Source organism: Cynocephalus volans, chromosome 1, assembly GCF_027409185.1.
Source record: "Cynocephalus volans isolate mCynVol1 chromosome 1, mCynVol1.pri, whole genome shotgun sequence".
NCBI classification, from domain to species: Eukaryota; Metazoa; Chordata; class Mammalia; order Dermoptera; family Cynocephalidae; genus Cynocephalus; species Cynocephalus volans.
Genome location: NC_084460.1, coordinates 122,294,668 through 122,310,698, shown reverse-complemented (window position 1 = coordinate 122,310,698; position 16,031 = coordinate 122,294,668). Strand labels below are relative to the sequence as shown.

The 16,031-nt window shown below is 53.0% G+C and overlaps 1 protein-coding gene across 1 annotated transcript in view; it reads right to left on the bottom strand.

Annotated features, from left to right (window-relative positions):
• The window catches only part of ADCY5 (adenylate cyclase 5), a 150,839-nt gene that overhangs the window by 40,543 nt on the left and 94,265 nt on the right, over nucleotides 1-16,031 (bottom strand). The window contains exons 4-7 of the mRNA XM_063107084.1: nucleotides 5,722-5,833; nucleotides 4,021-4,148; nucleotides 1,785-1,943; nucleotides 1,412-1,553 (exon numbers count right to left, since the gene is read on the bottom strand). Coding sequence (XP_062963154.1) covers nucleotides 1,412-1,553; nucleotides 1,785-1,943; nucleotides 4,021-4,148; nucleotides 5,722-5,833 — 541 coding nt within the window. The remainder of the gene's footprint in view (nucleotides 1-1,411; nucleotides 1,554-1,784; nucleotides 1,944-4,020; nucleotides 4,149-5,721; nucleotides 5,834-16,031) is intronic.

Genomic DNA, 16,031 nt, shown 5'->3' with positions numbered 1-16,031 from the left:
GGCCAACACACTACTCAGCATCTGTCAATCTGTCTGTCTATCTCTCCGTTCAAATGGGCACATGAGGTGGAGGGTTGGAGAGGCACCGGGGAGACCCAAGGCGGCCCTCCCCTCAGCTCCCTCCCTCGGCAGATGAGGTGACGTGGAGGTGGGGAGACACTCAGCCTGCTTCAGCTGACACTGCTGGGGGTGGGGAGTGCTGTCACTCTGTCTGTCTCCATTTCACCCTTTCTGGACCACTTGCCAAGCCAGAGGAACCAAGGCCCAGAGTTTCACCCTTTCTGGACCACTTGCCAAGCCAGAGGAACCAAGGCCCAGAGAACTGAGGGCAGAGGGCAGGAAGGTGGGGCTAGAGGCCTTGTAAATCAGGTGCCAAGAGGAGGGAAAAGGGCCTGGGGGGATTTCAGTTCATTTATACTCTAAGCCAAATAACATTATACTCTAGCAAATGTTTACAAGTGTGTCAATCAAGCCACAAGGAGCGCTCCCCAAAGTGCCCTGAATCCTCCCGTCCCTCTTCCCAGTGTTTGTGGAGGGCTGATACAGCTCTTTCCAAGGGCCCCTGAAGGCAAGCTGTCTCCTGCGGTGTGCAGGATAAGGTGCTCCTGCTGTCCCTCTCAGGGTGGGCACCTGTCCTAACCAGCCCTGCCTCCCTTTAAAAACCTGCTTTTGCCATCATTACAAGACTTTCCTGAACTCTCCTTGCAGCTTAATGTTGTCATTAGTCCAACTTCCTAGGAAAAGAAATGGGGAAGCTCTTCTCTATCAAAGGGCACTGACCAACAGATAACTTCAGTGGAAACACTGTAAGAACAAGACATTTTAATTGAGGGAGAAATATAAAATGTTCTCTTCATTCGCTTTAAAAATTAAGAACATAGAACATGACACTATTAAAAATAGAACACTGAAGTCTGCTAATAATTCAGTTATATTTTGGCAAGTGTGGGTTAGACAAAAGGGAAAGAAGACACTGGAAGTGAAAGAGGGAGAAGACAGAGGTTCAGGAAACAAAGCTATATGGGCACATGCACAGACAGACACTGACGTGTCCATCAGAGAGAAATGAGGACAAACATCCACCTAGAAAACGGTGAGAGAGGAGAGTGATGGAGATGAAGCATCTGGTACACACAGATTTCCCTGCTGCTTCATCTTCATCTTGTGGCCTTCTGGCGCTGATCTGAGGCCCGTTGCGTTTTTGCAACAGAAGCAAAATGAAAATATTCCCTCTTTGCCATCAGCCTTTGCCAGGCCCCTCCAGCTCTCCTGTCCTCTCTCGGATGCAGGAACCACAACTGCGTGAAGAAGTCATGACTTCACTCAAGGAAAGGGAAAGGAGAGAAAGCAGCAGCCGGCCAAGAACACGTCCCCCCGCCCCCAGTGGAGCCCCTGTGCCGCGCCCACGGACCCGCTTCTGGGTGCAGCGCAGGATGAGGAAGGTCTCAATGCTGTGCTCCTTGAGGTAGGCGTTGCGCTCGCCCCCGCAGCCGGGCTCCACCTCGTAGTCCCCGTTCAGGTAGTTGAGAGTGGCCTTGGTGATATGGATGCGCCTGCAGTGGGAGGGCAGAGGATGGGAACGCAGAACTGCAGCTCCCATCAAAGCCAAACCGCAAGCCCCGAGGCAATCACGAGTCAAACCTCAGGGCCCCCAACTGTGGCTCGAGCGCCAACCCCAACCTTCCCCCCTGCCCACCCCAGTCCCGCCTCCTCAGGGCAGTCACCCCCGGTGGGCTCGGTGGGAAGTGAAGACGGGGCCCTGTGCGGCGGTGGCCCTCACTCACCCCGCTTTGCCACCAGCTTCCATGTGATTGGCCAGCGTGACGTCATTAGACCAGACGTCGAACTGCCACTTCCTGAGACCAAGGACACCGCAGTGTACTCGCCCACTGTGAATTCCCACGCGCATGTTCACGTTCACCCCAGTCACCTCCCGGACCAACCTGGGGATGGAGCAGGGGTAAGGCTGGGAGAGGGTCAGGGGCCAGGCACACGGAGTGGGGGTGAGGCTGGGAAGGCGGGTGCAGGGCGGGGGGCGCCCAGACGTGCACGGGTCAAAGAAGCATCTCTCTCCAGCCCCTGTGGGGTCTGAGCACGTTCAACTTGAAGGGGCTGGGGACGGGGCTGCAGGTGTGTGGTCCTGGTGCTCAGGTGCAGTGAGCGGGGAGAGGCGCTGTTTCCTGGCTTGGACACAAGGTGGCGTGGTACCTTACACTAAAACCAGGGCCCCTCCGCTTCCCCTGCACAGGCACCTCTGGCCATCAGTAGTACCCTCAGTGAAACTGTGCTCAGAGAAACGCAAATGCACTTTAGGGCCGACTTGAACCAAACAGGGAAGTTACAGCCATTCCAAACCCCATTCATATCATGCTCTTGAGGGTTAGACAGAAATGGTTTTTGGATTATCTGTTTATTGGATTTAGCCACATTGCTGCTTCCTCCACGTTAGCAGGATGACTGAAAAGGTTGTTTAAGTGGGTCTCAAGAGACGACCTATGTGCTGCTCAGGAGAGAAAGGGAGCCTGGGCAGGTGCAGGGGCTAGGGGTGCTCTGTGCTCTAGAGGATGGCTCCAGTCCCCACCACACACACCAGGAGGTCCCCAGTGGCCAGGGCACACCCTCTATGCCCACTTGGAAGTAAGCTGTTTTCTCCAGGTATGTGTCTCAGGCTCATGGAAGGCCACCCAGGGTCTGCAGGGTGCAGGTGCTGGGCAGGGGGATTTACACAGTTTGTACTTTTTAGGGACCTGGACCCTCCGACAGCCTGGGCAGGGCCCATTCATACAGCTGAGGGATCAGCAGCCTGACGTGGCCCCATAGGCAAAACAATCCCTCGGACTTCCTGCCCCCCACCCCACCCCATCAGCAAGAGGCTGCCACCTATATACAGGGAAGATTTATGTCACCCATCATTTTTCTTGCCCTGGAACCAACATGGTAAATACCTTTACTGGGGGCATTCCTCCCATCCACAATGCTTCAGACTCTTGCTTTGGTTGATGATATCTCATCTATCTTTTTGGCCAAACTCCAGGGCCACCTCCCTTATGAAAACTCTTGACCCCCTCAGTGGAACCAATTGCCCCTCCAGGGCCCTCCCACAATAGTTTGCCTCTCTTACCTTGTAGTGTCCACGTGACACATAGGGTATCAGAGCCATGGGAGTCCCGTCCTCTCTCCCTCAACACACAGCGCTCCCAGGCGAGAGACTGATTGTCCAGCCCAGGCATGCAGGGGACACTGGACGAATGCTGCCAAATGGAACTGAGCCAAGCCAGTGGACCCCGCCATCTTACTGACCAGCAACCCTGACCTCTGACCTGCCACTGATGTCTTTTCTTTGCTCCTGTCCAGGCTATTTTCAAAGTCCAAAGTTACTGAACCTGGACGCAATCTCTGACCTGCTCCCTTCGCTGAGATGCCAGCTTGGATTGTCCATGTTTTTCAATGACCAGGGCTCCTTCCATGGCCAGTGATGACCAAGAATAAGCCAAAGAGCCTTTTTGCTATTGCTCACAGGAAAGATGGATTCTCTCAAACCTGCGTTTGAACCCACCTGCCTAGTAGTAGTACCCTGAGGAGTTAACCCCCATGAGTCCAACCTTTCCTGTAGGGGCAGAGGTAAAGCCAGTGGGTTCTACACTTGGCTGGGTGTTTGTGAGAAGACCAGAGGACCTGGAAGGGCCAGGCCCTCCCACAGCACAGGGTACAGGCACAATGGCCAGCTTCATCTCCTCTCCTGGAGGGGTGAATCCGCACCTCCTGCTGACCGGGAGTCTGCTGCAAAGCCTGCCCTTTCTACATGCTTCCTCTGGGAAAAGCTTCCCAGGCTGCTGTGGGTAAAAGACGCCCTGGAGAAGGCACAAAGTTCAGAGTGCAAGTCAACCCTCCAGCTTGGCCGGGTCATCCTTGGAAGATGGCTTCACCAACTGCGTCCCTGCCTCCATCAGTCCAACTGGGCAGCCAGCTGGTCAGCCAGTTACTTGGCCTATGGGACAGTCCCCTGGAGGTGGCACTTACGAGATGGCCTCAATCATGTCCATGCCCATCTCCACACAGCAGTGGGCGTGGTCAGCTCTTGCTTCAGGCAGCCCTGAGACACAGTAGTAACAATCCCCCAGGATCTTAATACGCAAACAGTGATTCTCCTGGAAAGAAAATTAATTAAAAAATTAAAAATAGTAGGAAAAGATAAGTGGGAGGGAAAGAAATGGGAAGCAAACAGATTCACCCCATGCCTGGAATAACTTGCCTTTTAGGGCAGTGAGCACAGACCCAGGGCAGGAATCTGCATGGTCCTGGGACAGGCTTATCAGGAGACATGGGGGAGGAGGGAGGGTAGGGACAGAAGGACAGGCATTCCGGCCTCCCTGGCTCAGGAGCTCACTTTTAATGAGCCGCTGCTGAGACCCAAGGAGTATCAAGCTGGTTCACTGTGGCCAGCAAGCAGAGCAGCCTTGCCAGCTTATGGATGGCCCCTTGCCCGAGTGTGAGGCCTTGGTCCCACTCCATGTCCCAGGAGTGCACGTGGACTCTTGGCCTAAGATTCTTTTGACAGTTTTCTGATTCTTCTTTTACAAAAAGTTTGAAGTAGGCAGAAATGAGCTTTAACCAAAAGCTCGCTTGATATTTTTATCAAAAAAGAGTTTTGCTAAACCAGCAAGCACACGAGTACCAAGAAACTAACAGAGCTGAAGTGCCCACCCATTACTGCTGCTGAGTGACTGGTGCCATAGGGCCACCCCACAGACCACCATCAGTCATAATTGGGATTGAGATGAATGTCATTAATCATCAATTACAAGCTGTACAAATCTGGCTTCCAAAAGTCATTTCATGAAGTTGGGATGCTGGGACTCAAATGCCTATGTGACCTGGATTCATTTGAGTCCCACCCAATGGCCAAGCGCCAAGCATGTTCCCACTGGCCTCGTCCAAGGTCTGTGATAAGCGCATCATTGAGTGTGAGGCCACCATCTAAGGCCCCCAGATGCCCCGGCACTGGCCTTGACTGACACCAGCCTCTGACCCAAAACCTGGTCTGGCATCCTGTGCAAGTAAGGGGAACGTGGCCACGCGTCAGTCATGTGGCCACTTATGTGCAATGACTCTACAAAGGCCTAGAACATCGCCCAACGCCACAGAAGCTGGGAAAGGATGACAGTGTGATTAAAGATCTGATGAATGAATGCGTCATTCCCCACTCCCTGCCATGGAGTGCTATGTCCGGTTTGTTGGAATGTTAGAGTCCTCTTTCTGGAAGCCTCTAGAAGGTGGCACATGGATGCCTGCAGCTAGTTGGGGATTCAGACTCCTTTTCCTATCACTCTGGCCAATCTCAGGAAAGTGGCTCTGTGGCACCTAATGTGCCCCAGACAAACAAATTCTGCTGAAGGTTTGGGCAGTATGACCTGCAGGCCTCAGCACCCCCTTCCACAGATGGGGACGTGGAGGGCTCCCGTGCACTCTCTGTGGCCGGTGACAATGCTGAAAGCATCTCCAACTGAGTGTTTGCCGGGGCCGCTGTGGGGAGTGAGGACACCTAGCATGGCCTGAGCAGCCCTCTGCCTTGCTGGTTCCCAGCAGCGGGCTTGCTCGGCAGGGCACACCCATGCACGCCCAGCCCTGGGGCTCAGCGGGTCCTCAACCACAGGACCCTCCCTCAACAGCCCAGGTCAGAAAAGCCCAGATCAGGCCACCCCCAGGCTCAGATTGACTCACCGCAGCCAGCTTGTCGAAGCGGGCAAAGAGCTCGTTGAGGGTCATGACCAGCTCCTGGGCAGTGCACTGGGATGCCAGGCTGGTGAAGCCCTCGATGTCAGCGAACAGGATGCTGGGGAGACAGGTAGAGGAGGAAGACCCTGCTGCAGACTGCATGTCTGTGTCCCCTAAAATTCATATGTTAAAGCAAGCTTATGTCCAATGTGATGGGTCAGAAGGGTGGGCCTTTGGGAGGTGATTAGGTCAGGAGGATGGAGCCTACTGAATGGGATTAGCACCCTTATAAGAAGGGACATGGGAGCTTGCATCCTCACTTTCTGCTCTCTACCATGTAAGGACATGAGAAGGTAGCCATGTGCAACCAGGAAGAGGGCCCTCATCAGAACCCAACCACGCTGGAACGCTGATCCCAGACTTCCAGCCCCAGAGCTGCAAGAAATACATTCCTGCTGTCTACAAGCCACCTGGTCTACGGTATTCTGTTACCGCAGCCTCAGCAGACTAAGACAGACCCCCATGAGGGAAGAAAGGCAGGAGGACACAGCCAGGGCCCAGCCTGGGGCTCCTCAGGCCTTACGAGGGCTGCTGGCCAAGCAAGAGTCCTGGAGGCCCACGTGGCTGCTGAGTAGGAGACAAAGAAGCCTCGCACTGGAGAGCAGAGGACGCAGCCTCTCCCTGCTGGCTGGCAGGTGCTGTCTGTCCTCCTTTCTGTGCTGACTGCACTCTCCTTCTGAGGCCTGGGGTGTGGTGCCTTCCGAGGGCATGAAACGGGGGCCCAGGTCTCAGTCCCCTCTCAGGCCTGCCCCTATATGACCTCTGAGTAGACCCTTCAAGGTAGCTGGCCCTGGACCCTGCAAAGATCTCTTTTCCCAGTCCCATAGAGAAGGGAATCCCACCCCAAGCAGACCCCAAGCGCTTCATCCCTAGGAGTCCTCTGGTAGAGACAGACTAAAAGAGGCCCAGCAGGAGGGAGAGGACAGGCACAACCAGTCAGCGTCTCTGGAGGCCCCTCATCCCCGCCAGGCCCTTTGCCCTTGTCCTCCAGTTGCATGGTCACTCCCTTTCTGTGGCTCGTGTTCCTTAGATTGAAAACATTTTCCTTTTCCTTCAAAACACACTACCAGAGGTAAGCCCTAGGGCCAGAATGTGTAAGGGTCCCTGAAGTTGTTTTCTTAAAAGGGACACAAAAATGTGGTAACGCTCATGTCCTGAGACGCTCCTGGTAGCCAGGCACGGAGCTTGCAACGTGTGCTCTCACTGAGTCCTCCCAGCAGCCCTGTGAGCAAGGTGTGCCGCCCCATCTCACAAACGAGGGCTGAGGCTCGGAGAAGAAGCTGGAGGCACAGCACGCGTGTGGGACCCTCCCTCCGAGGCCTGTGCCCTCCCACCACGCCTCAGACTCCCCAGGCTATAGACCCGACAATCTCATTTTTTAAATTAAGAATGTAGAACTTAACGTATTTTGTCATCTTGCTCCAAAAATGTGCGCATGTCTTTTTATTTTTATCAATGGATATTGACAATTATAACTGTAAATATTTGTGGGGCACACAGTGATGTTATATGTATAGAACATGAAATGACCGAATCAAGCTATAACATGTCCATCACTCAAATACTTATCATTTATCCCTCCTGTCTAACTGAAACGTTGTACCCTTTGACTAAGCATCTTTTATTGTGATATTTTGACATCTGAGGCCCTATGACCCTGGGAGACTGTCCCTCCCAAGTCTAGCCAATTCCCAGAGATAGTAAACAATCTGCCCTGGAGTGCGCCTTTCCTGTGCAAACAGACCAATCCAGAGTCTGCTGCCACCCAACAGTCCCTGACCTAATCATCCCAGACAGGTACTGGGCAAGTTGGGACAGCTCCTACACCCCAGGGTTCAATGAAATTACTCAACCCAGCCAGTCCTTCACCTCCTCACCCTGCCTCATCTGGCCCACATTTTTCTTCCGCTCCCTCTGCCTCCTGACCCACCCTGGTGCTTCCCCCCCGAGGCCTCTGTGTGGCGTGTCCCCTCCTCCTGGGAGCTGCCAGTAACAATCTTTTCAATGGCAATAGTCTCCTGATCTGTTGGCCTCACCACACCTGAATAAGAACAAAACCTACATTTAAAAACATTCAGACAGTTTTAAGTCTGTTACATGTATTAACTCACTCAAGCCTCACAGCCACCCCATAGGTTTCATAACCTCTTCTTACGGGTGAGAATACTGAGGCACAGAAAGGTGAGTCACCTGCCCAAGGTCACACAGGCAGCTGGGCTCCCAATACATACTGTGCTGTCTGTTGGCCCCCCAGCCACCTCAAATGAACGAAAGCATCATCCAACGCTGTCACTGTCTACGGGGAGAAGGGGCTATGTGAGCTGCCCTAGGTGGGCTTGTGCTCGGCGGCTGTGGCCCCAAGGCAGGCACAGGACTCCATTGAGAGGGGACACTCTCAGCAGTTGCTCATCAGCTCTCGCGAGGCAAACCACAGGGGGACGTGGAAACAGGCTGGGCCACCAGGAAGTGCATCCCAGGGCTTTGGCCAGGCTGTCCCACCTCCCAGGAAAGCCCAGGAGGGCAGTCCCCAGGCCTAGAGCCTGGTGCTGTTTCCCACATCTTGGCTCCTCCAAAAACTCCCAACCCAGCCTGGATCAGCGAAGGCAATTGCAGGAAGAAGGTCACAAAGATGGGAGCAATGGGGGAACAGGGACAAGAGAGGGAACAAATGAGAGGAGGAGGAGGTGCAGAGAGGAGAGACACCAGCCCGTTAGGCCCCAGGGCTCAGGACCTGCGAAAGCTTCTCAGGATGGGCAGCCATGCACTGGAGGTCAGCAGATGGAAGGGAGCGTGGAGAGAGCCCGCAGAACCCCGACCTAGCCCACCTTCCACCTCCCTGTCCTCAGGTGGCCACCGCAGTCCACGTAGGGAGAAGGAGACTGTCTCTCCCAATCTCTGAAAAAGCACCCATTACACAGCTGTTCTGGAAATCCTCCTTTATCTCTCAGGAAATCAAAGCCAAGGGAAGCTGGGGTCCAGATCAGCTGCACATGAGTCAAGGTGGACGTTCAGCGAGTATCCCCTGGGCTAACATCAGTATTTCAAACACAAAGCCAGCAGACACCATGCCCAGGAGCTGGTCCACCCCAAGGCGGAGGCAGGACTGCTACAGGGCAGGTAACCCACAGCACCAGGTAGAGCAAGCAGGTGAGGAGAGAGAGGGCGGGCCGTCCCCAGAGTCACAGGCAGAGGCGTGTGGGCCGGGGCACCTCCGTGGGCTCTGGCCTCCCACACCTGCCTGAGCTCACTAGCCACACAGGCGGGACAGGCCTCTGGTTGAGAACCACTGTGCTAGGTTAAATGTCGCCTTCTCAAGGAGCCTTCCACCACCCTATTTAAATTCACGACCCCTCCCAAATGTCTATCTCTCTTTCCTGCCATATTTTTCTCCATTGCAGTTTTCACCATTTAATATACTACTTACTATTGTTGCTGTTATCTATTATTATGCTCCAGTCTGTCTCCTCTCACTAGAATGTAAACTCTTCGGGGGAGAGATTTTTGTCTATTTGACTCACTGCTATATCTCAACCCTTATAAACCTGCCATGATGGGCTAGCCATACCCACCAGCCCTCTGCTGTCCCCTCACCCCACACCTAGCACAATACACAGCACGTAATAGGGGCCCATCTCCGTTTCCAAGGGCTGCTGTAATAAAGTACCACAAGCTGGGTGGCTTATAGAAACAGCCATTCACCCTGTCACAGCTCTGGAGGCTAGAAGTCTGAAATCAAGGTGTCAGCAGGGCTGCACTCCCTCCGAGACTCTGGTGGGTCCTTCCTGACTCCTCCTGGCTTCTGGTGGCTGCTGGCAGTCCCCGCTGCAGCTGAGCTCTCTGATCTCTGCTCTATCGTGACCTGGAGCTCTTCCTGTGTGCCTGTGCTTTCACAGGCCATCTTCCTCTTCTTATAAGGACACCACTCATTGGATTAGGGACACAATTCAACCCACAACAGTGCCTAATACTTATTTGTTGAAAGGAAGAGAATATTCATGGTTTCAAAGCAAGTAAGAGGAAGAACGAGTAACTCCAAACTGTGAGCTCTTCCTTCTGCCCCATGGTGCCTCTTGGAGACCCAAGCATGTCACCTGAGACAAGAGCCTGTGGAGCCCAGGGCTGGTGCACAGTGGGCACTCTGGCAATATTCATGGAGCCAGCGGCTGAATGGTTATGGAGGACAGGAGCTTCCTTCTCCTGTGCTAGAAGACATGGGAAATACTGGAGTGTGAGGGGCCTCCAGGGGCTTACAAAACCTGACCCTCCCTCCAGGCTCCTGGGAATTGACTCTGTCCCCTCCAGAGGCTTTCAGCAGCCACTGAGGAATCAGGGAGGGGTAGGTTGCCAGCAAGCTGGGGAGAGGTCACTCAAAGAGGGGCTCCTGGCCCGAGCAGGGTAGCTCACACATGGTCTCCGAGGTCCTGACTCTGAGTCGCCCACCCCACAGCTTCTCCCACACATTTATGGAAACTCTGCCACCTCCCCATTTCCCACATCACCTGTCAGAGGCAAAGTCACATTTCTCTGCTGCTTTGGGGGAGGATCTGCTTAGTGACTGTTACTTCTGGAGGCTCCTCTGTTTTACGAGGTTTACCCAGCAGCAGACTGTCTGCTCTGCTGGCCAAGATTTCCTGATCTGCTCCTCGGTAATTCTGAAGGCCATTTCCCACTCAGTGCTGGGCCCAGATGTGCAGCAAGGTGCTAGTTCATCGATTAGCTCCCACATGAGAGCTTATCCTGGCAACAGGACCAGGCCCTCATGGCAGTGCACAGGAGCGGGCATAGGGCCCACACTGTCTGCATGCCCACCTAATTGCCCACCACCCGTCACTCCAGAGGTAAGAGTGGGGACCTCTTCATCCCAATGACCACAATAGGCCCTTTAGCCTTCCTGCACAGCCTCAGTCCAGCTGTGCCCACATGCATCTTTGGCAAAGCACATTTCTTCATGGTTGTCCCTCTGGCTGCCAACAGGCCCCATGACTTTATGAAGCTGTCGGCCTCTGGCCCTGCTCCTGTGCAGATAGCCAGGGGCTGTGCTCTCCTAGTGGGCTGGGCGACGTCTCCCCTAGGTCCACATCCAGAACTGTGCCAGGGGGCATGGGGCCGGGGGCAGGAGAGGGCAAGGTCTCAGCCCAACCCCCAGAGGTGGGGCCCAGTGGGAGCTGAAGTGCTGGGTGAGCAGGGCCGGAGGTGCCCTGGAAGCCCCCAGTGTGTGGGCTAGGGAGGGGCTGATGTGGCTGTGCCTCTGAATCGGCCAGTGGTCTCTTTGTGACCAAGAGGGCTGTCCTCTGCAGTGTGTCCCCTCCATTTGCCCCAAATCGTGCAACCTGGTTCATGCCCCTTGTGAGGTAAAGGAGGAGCGATGAGTCATTCTCACCCACTGGGTGAGTTAGCACAATCAGGTGTGGTCTTATTAACACCTGGCCTAGAACAGACACCAGAGGGCTGTTTTCCAAGGTGTGGTATTGAAAAGATTCAAGAGAGGCATATGAACTGGTAGCAGCCACAGAGCCACCTAAGGGCACAGGCTGGGGAAGGAAAAGGAGGGAAAGCCAAAGAAAGGATGCTGAACCCACCGAGTGTCTGCACAAATTCCACCAAGAGGGAGAACCTGCTCTAGGCCAGCAGCACCCTCTCTGCTCTCACAGGGACGGGACACCTTCCTTCAGCAAGTGGGGCCCTAGAGTCAAGCCATGTCCTGCCTCCTGCAGACCCCACCACCTAGATCTTGTTTCTGCCCACCAACTTCTACTCCTACCATCCATACAAGGAACATCCTGAAGCACCTTGAGGCTTTCTGTTTGGAGTCTTGAAAGATCTGGGGAGATGCTCCCTAAGGGAGAAGCACGTAGGAGGAGGAAGCAACTGCACCAAGACCTGGCTGGGGCTGAGGCTACGATTGTTTTTATCTTCTTCTCTACACTCCTCTTATTTTCCCATTTTTCTACAAAGAACATACATTCTCTGTATAATAAAAATGTTTATTTTTAAAAGGTTGAAACAAATCAGATTCTTATTTTAGGACCTGATTCTAACTCTTCCATCTTCATGATGTCTTCTTTAAATTACCCCAGCCCAGAATAATCCATCTTATGTCTGAATTTTTATTAGAATCAGAATCCCAAACCACAACTGATTACAGTTGTTTCAAAGGCAGAGCCGCACATGTGCAACTGGACAGTACCTCTTTGCTCTGTCTTCTCTCCCCTCTTTCTCCCCCAGCTGGCTCCACTCCCCACAGATCCCCATTCTGTGTCCCTGGACAAACTCAGGCCTCTTCTCAAGATCCAACCCCAGGTGAGGATATGGAGAAATTGGAGCTCTTGTGTACTGCTTGTAGGAAGGCAGTTCCTCAAAAAATTAAACATAGAATTACCATACAATCCAGCATTCCAATTCTGGGTATACAACCAAAAGAGTTGAAAGCAGAAACATGAACAGATATTTGTACACCCATGTTCACAGCAGCATTAACAACAGCAAAAAGGTAGGAGCAACCCAGGTGTCCACCAGTGGGTGCATGGGGTAAACAAAATGTGGTGTATACATGTAATGAGATATTAGCCTTGAAAAGGGAGGGAATCCTGACACATGCCGTAACACAGATGAACCTTGAGGACACGCTAAGTGAAGTAAGCCAGTCACAAAAAGCACAAACACCATATGACTCCATTTATATGCAGTACCCAGAGTAGTCAAATCCATAGACAGATAAAGTAGAATGGTGGCTGCCAGGCATTTGGCAGGAGGGGTTTAATGGGTACAGAGATTCAGTTTGAGAAGATAAAAAAGTTCTGGAGATGGACGGTGGTGATGGCTGCACAGCAATGTGAACGTACTTAACGCCATCGAACTGTATGCTTAAAAGTGGTCAAGATGGTAAATTTTATGCTATGTATATTTTACCACAACTAAACTAACTTAAAGAGTAAAGTCCCAATCCCAGTAGCTCCCCCAGTGGGGCCAGCCAGGCTGTCATGCTGCTGTTCCCATAGCACTCAGCTCAGCCCTTATCTCAATGTGAGAACTGGATATCCCCTGAGGAGCAAGGACAGTTTCTTTTCCATAGTAGCAGCGTGGCACATAGTAGCAGCTCAGTAAATGTTTGTGGAATGAATAAAATACTAATATAAAGATCACCCATATCTATAACTGGTATGGGAGTAAAGGTCAGAATGCTTTTCTTAGTATCGGCTTTGAGATAGGAATGCAGGGTGTTTACGGACCACTGCTCACGTGGTCATAACTAGAGATAAACATTTTCCACTCTCTGCCCAGAGGGTGCACAATCTGCCCATGAGTATCTGAGCATCTTGGACGTTATATCATGGTCATTATAATTCAGAACCACACCATGGCTGAGCCAGACGCCACAGCAACCTGGGGAACTCAGCCAAGTCCTTGAAGGAGACAGGAGAGGAGATGATAACCTTAAAAGGGGAGGCAGTAGGGAGAGACTGGGGAGAGAAGGGATCAGAGGAGGAAGGAACCAGGACAGGGCATCCCTCCCCCAGGCCCACCACTCCTCTACTGCATTAGGGGAGGGGGCTGGTTATTTCATTCCCACCAGGATCAGCAGCCCCTCTGCTGGACCCGGCTGCAGCTCCATAGGGCTCCTGGGTGCAAACCAAGACCCGCCCCCACTCCATCCTGAACCCCAGGGCTCTAAACAGAGGGAGTCCCAATAGAAATGTTTCTTCGCAGGGGACAAGCACCCCCTAGAGGAGGCAGCCTTCTCTCCCTTCACACAAAGAGTCTCTGGAAGGATCTCTCACCTACCCCACCACCTACAACCTTTTAAATCTAAGGGGCTGCAGAGAAGGGTCAGGCCAGTCAGGTGTGGGGTCATCTGCATTCAGGAAGAGCCCTCATGAGAATCCGTCTGTGCTGTCCGGCCTCGCTGGGGCACTCCCTGCCCCCTGAAGCCTTTGGGGTATTGGATTACCCAACCTTGACTCGAGCCTGGGGTGCCTGGTAGTCTGACCCACCTCCAAGGGCAGAGTGTCTGCAGCCTCCTGGGCAGGCGCCTGCTCAGGGCTACCTCTCCTAACTCCCAGCAGCCCTGGGCTGGGCTGGGCCCTCTCTTATAGACTCTGCTCCTTTGTACCTTGATCACAATTGTAACAGAACAATTGAGTATACCTTGCAAAGCCCATGCCCCCCCACTATCCCTCTCCTCACAGAATGCCTAGCATAAGGTGAGCACGTGATAAATTCATGATTTACTAATTATTCATTGTTAGTGTGTCTTCTCTAACAGAAGGTGAGTTTCAAGATGTCAGGATGGCATGTGCCTTAATTCACATTGCACTCCCTGCCTCTAGCTGGGTGTTCTGGAGGCTGGTGGTGTCCACCCGCTGAAGCAAAGGCAAAACAGGAGTCAGGAGTTTGTTTTTTGGAGGGAGTGTGGCTGGCCAGTACAGGGATCTGAACCCTTGACCTTGGTGTTAGCACCGCATTCTAACCAACTGAACTAAAAAGTTAGGAGCTGAACAGATGGGTGAATGGACATGACTATCCCCATGTCACAGATGAGGAAACTGAGGCTCAGATTAGGTGACTTGCCCAAGTTCCCACAGCTACTAAGTGGCACAGCTGGGATGTGAACCACTGTGCTCAGCTCGGACACTTGCCTCATCCCACTCCACAAAGGTTGACTGCTTGGCAAGGGTGACCTGTGGTGCCTCATCTGTGTCTGCCCTTACTGTGACCCACGTGGTGCAGTGCCTTCTTTGGCTGGCCTCTTCCTCCAACCCCTCTGAGGCTGACTGATCTCCCTCCTCCCCAGGCAGAGATCCAGGAGCCTCCCTCCCCCCCAGAGCAGTCTCTGCTGACATGACCTGGAGACCCTCTCCCTCTGAGGAGTGGGGACAACACAGCTCCCCTGACCTTGGCACTGCCAGCTGCAGGGGGCAGGTATCTGGTGGGGGAGGAGGGTGGGCAGGATGGCTGCAAGCCATAGGTCTCACATTCTGGCAGTGGGCCTCAGCCCCGGCTGACCTGCCCAGCCAGAAGGGCAAAAACATCTCCACTTGTTGCCCCCCATCAAAAAGGAGAGGCATCTGGGCATCTCAGGCGATCTCCAAGGTTCCTCTCCTCTGGCCTGCCTCAACCCAAAGCACCCTAAGGCTCCCTGGACAGTCCCTGGCCAGCATCCCAGGAATTGTATGCAGCACAACTACAATCCTCAGGGCCAGGGGAGAACAAGGCCACACAATCGGGGGCTCCTATCTATCACCCCTCCCTGCCCAGGTCAAACCCTCATCCCTGACCCCTCATCAGTCCCCTACCCTTCCACAGATCCAGGCCCAGTCCATCACACTGTGGAGTTGATTTATTTTTCTTGTGGCCTTGCTCTCGATGGGGTTAGTGAACAGCATGTCATTACCCTCTCTAAATATTACAGTTCTGCAGAGAATTGATAAATGTGACTCATCACCCTTCCATTCTCCAGCTAGAGAATCCCCAGGCCTTTCTTTGTCGATATATATGTGATGATAATCATAAAAATAACAGTAACAGCAATAATAGCAGCTCCCAATTACTGAACACTTGTTATGTGCCAGATATTACGCTAAGCACTTCCCCACATTATTCCATTTACTGCCTACAACCCTATTAAGTGGGTACTCTCCCTGTCCTTTCATGCAGGCGAGAAAACTGAGGTTCAGAGTGGCTCAATGCCTGTAACTTGCCCTGGTCACCTAGCCAGGAAACAGCAGCACTGGGACGTTGTGTACAGCTGCTTAACCCCAGAGCCCAGGCCTAACCTCTGTACCCCACTGGCTCTCCATGAGCCCAGCTCCAGTGTGTTTTTAAATGATGATGTCACTCCTCACTACTACTTAACTCCCAATCCAAGCCAAAGGTTCAACCCCCAAACAGAGACCAGAGCAAGTGCTATGTTTCCACCAAGGGCTGCAACCAGTGCTGCTAAATGGAACAGGAAAAGAGGCCCCATGGGACATTCCCATGTGAATGCTTGTGGTTGGCCTCTGATGTGTACCAGCCACCTTTCCCCCTGGTGATTTCAGTCAGAATTATTTCCATCCCCACGAATATTATGGCATCTTGGTTTTCTCTCCTTTCATCTCTTTCCTGAGTGATCGCTGTCATTGATCCTGGCACATCCTAGACATCTAGAAACACCCACACTGTGGCTGCGGTCTGATGTTTGCCATGCGGATGCTCCAGCCACTCTGTGATTAGGGCACTGTTCTTTTACTGACCCAAAGTTGCTGCCTCCTTGGGAG